Source organism: Engraulis encrasicolus, chromosome 1 (assembly GCF_034702125.1).
Source record: "Engraulis encrasicolus isolate BLACKSEA-1 chromosome 1, IST_EnEncr_1.0, whole genome shotgun sequence".
In the NCBI taxonomy this organism is placed as follows: domain Eukaryota; kingdom Metazoa; phylum Chordata; class Actinopteri; order Clupeiformes; family Engraulidae; genus Engraulis; species Engraulis encrasicolus.
The window spans coordinates 44,404,890-44,412,389 of NC_085857.1; the positions used below are offsets into that span (position 1 = coordinate 44,404,890).

The 7,500-nt window shown below is 41.8% G+C and overlaps 2 protein-coding genes across 3 annotated transcripts in view; one reads left to right on the forward strand and one right to left on the reverse strand.

Annotated features, from left to right (window-relative positions):
- The window catches only part of trip10b (thyroid hormone receptor interactor 10b), a 38,693-nt gene extending 36,023 nt beyond the window's left edge, over positions 1-2,670 (forward strand). The window contains exon 15 of the mRNA XM_063203837.1: positions 1-2,670. This exon is cut by the window's left edge and continues 548 nt beyond it. The gene's annotated coding sequence lies outside the window, so the exon portion shown is untranslated.
- A 1,724-nt stretch (positions 2,671-4,394) lies between these two features.
- sh2d3a (SH2 domain containing 3A) overlaps positions 4,395-7,500 on the reverse strand; it is a 40,745-nt gene continuing 37,639 nt past the window's right edge. For both annotated transcript variants that reach the window (XM_063203375.1, XM_063203385.1), the window contains 2 exons: positions 6,182-6,373; positions 4,395-5,883 (listed from right to left, as the gene is read on the reverse strand). In XM_063203375.1, coding sequence (XP_063059445.1) covers positions 5,702-5,883; positions 6,182-6,373 — 374 coding nt within the window. In that variant the 3' untranslated portion in view covers positions 4,395-5,701. The remainder of the gene's footprint in view (positions 5,884-6,181; positions 6,374-7,500) is intronic.

Below are 7,500 nucleotides of genomic sequence, written 5' to 3' on the forward strand. Positions count from 1 at the left end.
GTTTGTGATAAACTGTCTTAACAACACTCCTCAACCTCTTCTTACACACGGGCCAGATGGGAACGCAATGAGTTGTTTTTTTTAAACCGAGTATGAAACCCATATTGCATATTGCATATTGCTACCATAGGCTACAGCAGTGTTTCTGTGAAAATATAAGGTCTCATGGCAATGTCAGGCTTGCTGAAAACAATAACGAACACATTCAGAATACACATTTCTGAATGTGTAGTTGTTGAGAACAAAGTATTCACTAATGGCCGTGGGATTCTCTTATCATGCTTATCATGCTTGTAGGCTACATTTAAGATTCAGAACTAGGTTATTTGTAGACCTATCCAATTAAATTTCCTGACTATCTGATTTATTACCCCAGCTTTCCCCTCCTGTCGTTTGGTGTATGAGCTGAAAGCAGCAAGTCAATGCGTTACGCTCTGAACAACCACAGAATATTTTGCCATTGCCATGCCATTGCGCACGTATCAAATGAATGTTGTGCGCAAAACCAGTATTCTAGCTCACTCATGGATGATATGGTAATGGTTTTGGCCATGTGTCTGTGACGCAGATGTAAACAAATCTGTTTTGGCTGTAACAATGGAAACGCGAACAACAGCGTTCCAAAATCTTCCCTCTCTGGAACCCATTCTGCAAAATTATCGTTTAAGGCTACCCAGAACACCAGTGACGTATAGCCAGGACGGGCGAACGATAAGCAAAATGGGCAGTTAGAGAGAAAAACATTACCGTGTAATCGGGACCTTAGTCCAGTGCCAGGCGCAAAACTCAAGGCCTTGTCTGAAAATGGAATGCTGCAATTAATTAAGCTAATTCAACTCAATTAAATTGTCCCCCTTAAAATAACAATAACAATTAAATGTCCTTGCAAGTTAGTGAATGTAATATGAATACAAAGAAATAAAAATTGTAATTATAATAAAAAATCAAAATGTTACTCTCTGCACCTTAACATTGCATTTTATTAACACTGGCTTATAAACACACCATCCTTTTACACTTCCAACTAAAAGAAAACAAAAAGGTTTTATATTCAAGCCTTCATCTCAATTTTTAAGTTTTAGTTTTTTAAGTGTAATCAGCTGTGAAACAAAAATACATCCTGTAGTCTACACTTGAACATGCACAAATATTTGAGAAGTGATTTCAATTGTTTAAATATGTGGTACACATAGCCTATGTAAATGAATGAATATATCTTTGCTTTCCAACATGTCATTTGAATTGAAATGTGACAAATAAAACATCACTAGGAATTGGCTGCTGCCACATTGATATGATAAAATAAAAAACAACGAAAAGCAAGCAAAAAACTTCTATTGCATCTGATTAGGTCTGAAGAGTTGTCCGCTGTTGGCATTGTATTCTCTATGCCTACAACTAGGGAGATGATCTAAATTATATACCTCATATTTTGTCCGGTGAGACTGCCATTAGCGAATCATCTAAACAAACATAGTAGTATTGCCCTTCCCTGGTCCCTTTTCACCAAACCTCTGTTCTCTTAAGGCATTTTTCCACAGAGACCCTGGCCGTGTCATGCTGTGTCGTGTCGAGTGTGAACTCAGCCTGGTTTGTGTTAAGGGCGAGCTGACGAGCAGCATTCTGCGCAGTAGACAGTGACTGCACCCACTCAGCTCGGTTCAGCCAGCCGAAAAAAGGAGGGCTGGAGGGTTTCGGAGCTTGCCGTACTTGCTAATCAAGACACAATAAATGGCGTCCGAGGCATGCCATATCAATCTGTACCGGGTAGAAAACAGGCAGTGGAAAAGGGCCTTTTGATCTCTTTGTTAGCTTATTTGAAGATGCACAGGCTTCGGTAATGATGAGTTATCTATTCATGCATTGATGAATACACGTTTTTTTCCCCAGGAATAATTTGATCGAATGTTTTTGAATGTTTTCATTCCCAACGGTTTATATCTTAAAACTCCATCTCAGAAGTCATGTTTTTCATCTCTAGTAAATCCTGAAATATAAGAATCATGTATGTTTTTCTTTATTCCGAAAATGGACCACTAGTTGCTATACAGTATGTGTGAATTACATAATGTTATAGTATTTATAAAAACAAATATTAAGTAACTGTAATATATATCTTCTTAGGCATTTCCTGATATGAAACTTTATCTTTCCTATATGATTGCTTGTATTACAATCTGAATGTCTTCCAAAAAATAGTCTTTCCTACAAATGTAATTCTAATAAAATGTAATTTCTGGGTTTCTTTGGTTTAATCTATTGGTATTACAGTCTGTTTTCAATCTACAAAAGTATAATTTGACTGTTGATTTGATTACTTTATTACCAATATATTTCTGAACTCCTATTTGTTTGTGCATTTTTACCGGGGTATAATGTACATACGTATACGTGCCTTTGTACGTTTTTCCCAATTTCTTTGTGCATAGACGAGCCCCATTGTATGTCTATGGGACCTGTGTTTGTCTTCCTCTATGGTGTATTTGTTGTTGTGCAAATGGTCTATTGAGCCAGAGAGGGAGTGTCGCCCCCTGTAGGTCTGTTGTGTCACTGTGCCTTAGCAACACTACTACTGTGCTGTATATAGCCAGCCTACAGCCAAAGTGTCAACGTGTAAGCTGCCATCTCCTATTGTTTATGTGAAAAATAAAACTCCTAAAATGTCTGAAATTCTGTGTGTGTGTGTGTGTGTGCGTGTGTCTAGAAAGGGGGATCTATCGACAGATCGATAGATAGTTAGATAAATAGATAGATAAATAAATAGATAGAGAGATAGAAAGATAGATACAAAAAGTAAAATGTCTTAATATTTCAAACTTAATTTTTTTATTTACAAAATTCTCCAGTGATGAAACGAGATGAAATGTCACAGTAGATCATGAATGACAATAATTATTTAAAAAATACAATGCACCCCCGCTCCCACATGCACACTGTCATTCTCACTCTCTCTCTCAGGGCTTCCGCACACCGGCTCCGACAAAGTGCTGAGCACTGCTCTGCAAAAGTTTGATTCCATTGTTTTCAATAGAACCCCGCGCACTGGCGCCGATGTCCGTGGACATTCGCGGACATCGGATAGCGATTAGAGACAAGTTATCTTTTGTCGGCGCCGGCCATTGACTATCAATGCTATATTATGTGTGAAATTGGGTTTGGGGGTCCGAATTATGTCGGAAGAGAAAGTGCTCCGCAGTACTGTCGGAGCCAATGTGTGGTCGGCCGCACTCTCTTTACCTCTCTTTCTGTCTCCATCTCTTGCTATCTTACAGAAACGCGCAAATACAAATATATATTTTTTGTAGCTCTTTTTACACGTACATTGAACGCATTACTCCTCTCCTCTTTACCTTTCACAGATACACATGAATACCCCCTCGCTCTCTCTCTCTGAAACACACACACACACACACACTTAACTCTGTAAACTTGTTTTATACAGTACCCCAACACTATGAAATGTGGTAACCAAAGCAATAATTTCTGATATATTACTTTAGATTATATACTCATAATATACTATATTAGATTATATACTCATTTCAACCTTAGTCCTTCATCAAGTGCAACACACACACTGGTTGCACTTGATGAAGGACTAAGGTACGAAACGCCATGCCATTAAATAACTGGGAGCATTAACAGTGTTGCAGACATTTATTGTTGACTCTTAAGTTATTTTGTTTTATCCAGAACCTATGCCATTGTTGTGCGCACACTCTCTACTTTCTTTCACTGAAACTCCACCAATTGAAGCCTACTCACTCCCATCATTGTGGTAGCCTCTTAGTGATGAGCCCGTCACCGATTCCTACTCACTCTTTGCTGAAAACACTCAACTACATCATAACAACATTGCTATGACAATGCAGAGAGTCTTAAGTAACTGATTAACCCGTTAAGACGCAGCGTTATACATTTGCTGTTACCAGAATGGCAATGACCAAGTTGTGGTACATTACTTGCAGCTCTGTGTTATGTCCTAGTAGTGCAGTACTATGGTAGTCAACTTTGCAGTGGCTATTACAGCGTTCCACTGGCGGATCGGCGTGCATTAAGGGGCTACGACTTGGTCATTAGCATTTTGGTGACAATAAGGTTATGACAGTGGCTGTGCGCTAAGGGGATAAACCCAGTGACGCTGACTTGCGCTTCCAATATACAGAGAACCTTCAAATGGGCAGAGACAGCCTGCCTGGCCAGACTATTGTGGTCGTGAAATCGTGTGTTGCTTCAAAGGAAACGTGAGAGAGCCCTGGCTAATTCACACTTTTTTTTTGCCATACTGCAACTCTACCTGCAACCTGGTTTGGCTCTGAGTCAAGCTCGCACATACATGTACAATGCGTGTATGCACGCGCGCGCGTGCGCACGCACGCACGCACGCACACACACACACACACACACACACACACACACACACACACACACACACACACACACACACACACACACACACACAGATAGGCACTTGGTCAGACTATTTTGGTTGTGAAATCCTATGTTGCTTCACAGGAAGTATTAGTGAGCCCTGGCTAATTCACACCTTGTCATACCGCACACATACGTACATGTACAAACACACACAAACACATACACACACACAAACACCCACAAAGATAGGCACAAAAAACGTGTGCATCAATTTATCTTTTAAAAAAAGTATCAACTTTTTCCAGCTAGCTGTTTGCAAAGGCTAGCTTAGTTTCTTTTGATCCATCTGGTATGTTTGCTGGTGAAAGAAAGCTGATACTTATAAAACTCTACAAAAACATCCGCAAAATGTAACTTAAAAAAAAACACCTCAGAATTTGCCAAGGTGCATAAACTTGTATGCAAATTTCAAATAGCAACACGTGCTCACTGTGCAACTCGAACCCACAATAGTCCTTAAAAGGTGAATGTTTTTGTCAACCCTGCGTCAGGGTTTTTCCCAAGAGGTTCCCAGATCATCGACAGGCTTTTCCAACTTATTAGTAGTGAGGATGGAGTTACATTTGTTTGACAGGCTATATTTACGTCTGCTAAACCTAGACCATGTACATCACAAAAAGGAAACAAAATATCAAAGTCCAGGTTTAGAGTGCACCTGTGAACTCCTGATGTCCAGATCAGTGTAAGAGGTTCAACAGTTCCAAGTTCAGTGTCAAAGGTCAAATGGTGAAAGTTCACCTACGTCCACTCCGAGGTGCTCCAGCTTGCTAGGTGGGTACGGTGAGGATCTGTAATAGGCTTTGACCACTATGTTTATATTTGCTGACCCCGACTGTACACCAGGGTTGCATTTCTTAATAGCGTCATTGCTCAATAAGTTAGCAACTTTCGTGGTTGCAATGCAATTTCCCATTGGCAGCCTATTAAGTTGCTTGCTGAATAGCAATTATGCTTTCGAGAAAACGAGATCCAGGAACATGAAAGGGAAATAGAAGGGTCGTATAAGGCTCCCGAGGTCATTGTTATGGTTCAAAGGTCAATGATCATCAATAGGATTGTTCAAGGGGATCTTGTTGTATTTGTTTGACAGACTTTTGATCAGTTTTAGGGTTCAACGCTCACAAGTTCAAAGGTCATCGATGGGTTCAAAGGACATTGACAGGGTTGTCGAAGGGCTCCCGCTTGTTCTTGTCGTACTTGTTTGACAGACTTTTCATATGTGTAAAAATTCAGGGTTCACAAGTTCAAAGGTCAAAAGGTCACAAGTTCAAAGATCATCGATGGGGTTGTCGAGGGGCTCCAACTTGTTGGAGAGCACAGTGAGGATCTTGTCGAACTTCTCGTAGCGTTCCGCCTGCTCGGCGGCGGCACCCGACTGACCCCAGAACAGGCGCAGGGCGAACTCCGTACGGAACGCCTCCAGCAGCTCCGGGATTGGCTCCCAACCCACTGGGGAGGACAAAGGAGAGAGAGAGAGAGAGAGAGAGAGAGAGAGAGAGAGAGAGAGAATTCCTCTTTATAAGTTGATTCAACCATCATCAAATCATTTTACAACCATGTCAGCCACACCACCAAAATTCCACTTGAGTAGTATTCTGGGATTATCTCCCTACCCACTGTGAAAGAGAGAGTCAGTGTTAATGATGGACCTTTTGAGTGTGTGTGTGTGTGTGTGTGTGTGTGTGTGTGTGTGTGTGTGTGTGTGTGTGTGTGTGTGTGTGTGTGTGTGTGTGTGTGTGATATTTACCTGACAACAGGTTGTGTGCATGTTTCTGATGCTGCTCTGAATTGAGTGCTATGGTGCGAGCTGCCTGCAGAATGCTATAGAGGAGTTGGCAGCCAATCAGAGGGTCCGAATTCTCCACAGGCTCCTCCCCTTCCATCAGACGCAGCAGGGGGACGATGTGGGGCACGGAGATGGGACCAGACAACACAGAGTCTAGACACACACACACACACACACATGCACATACATACACACACACACACACACACACACACACACACACACACACACACAGAGTACACACAGAGTACACACAGAGTACACACAGAGTACACACAGAGTACACACACACACACAGAGTACACACACACACACACACAGAGTACACACAGAGTACACACAAATGGAATGTGAGACTTCATGAGGCACAAACTTGGTACCAAAAACTACTGAGACAACGCACACAAAAACACACACACACACACACACACATAGGGCTGTCACGGTTACCGGTTTTCACGGTAACCGCGCTTAAATATGATGACGGTGAAGATAACCGTCTGAATTTTAAAATACGGTGTTATCTCGGTGGGTTACCTTACCGCACACCGTTACACCGGGATATCTTTCATCCCTGACACTCCTAAATAGTTTGACGGTGACGAGACGTGAGTGACAATATCTGCATTTCCATAACTCACCTAACCGTACAGAATGTTAACAGTGGAATCCGCTTATCACGTTTGTCCGAGGAGCCAATTTGAACACTGTAAGCGGTTGATTACTAAAACCGAATTTGTATTATTTCACCTCTTTTTTTGTCTCTACCTGTCTGCCAAAAATGAGCGCTGAGAAAGACGAGGCTTATATGCATTTCGAAGCATAGACCACGCACGGGTCGTCATCTCTTATGATGTCAAATAAGTTTGTAAAGTTCCCATTCGACAAACGTCTTCTGGCGAGTTTCTGCACAGTGTGATTCAGGTTATGCATGCAAAACGCGGCTAGACTGGGCACTTGAAATTGCTACACCGATAAATAACACACTGTTGCATAGCCTGCTGTACAGTAGTAGCCTAGCCTACAACGTGTTTTTTGACACAGTTTTAAAAAGCCACTCTAAGAACTGCTTGGAATTGGGAAAGTCGCGCTGGGCTTGCTGGCATAGGAGAGATGAGAAGGGCGAGGGGGAGTGGGAGGGACTCGTGGGGAGACGCAGCCTGGAGCAGTTTAAACACAAGGTAGCCTCCTGGGGAATGCCAAGCTTCGCCGAAACATCTCGTTGGCTCGTTTTTGGTAATTTTTCATACGTGTCGAAGAGCCTATGTTTTTCATTCCCA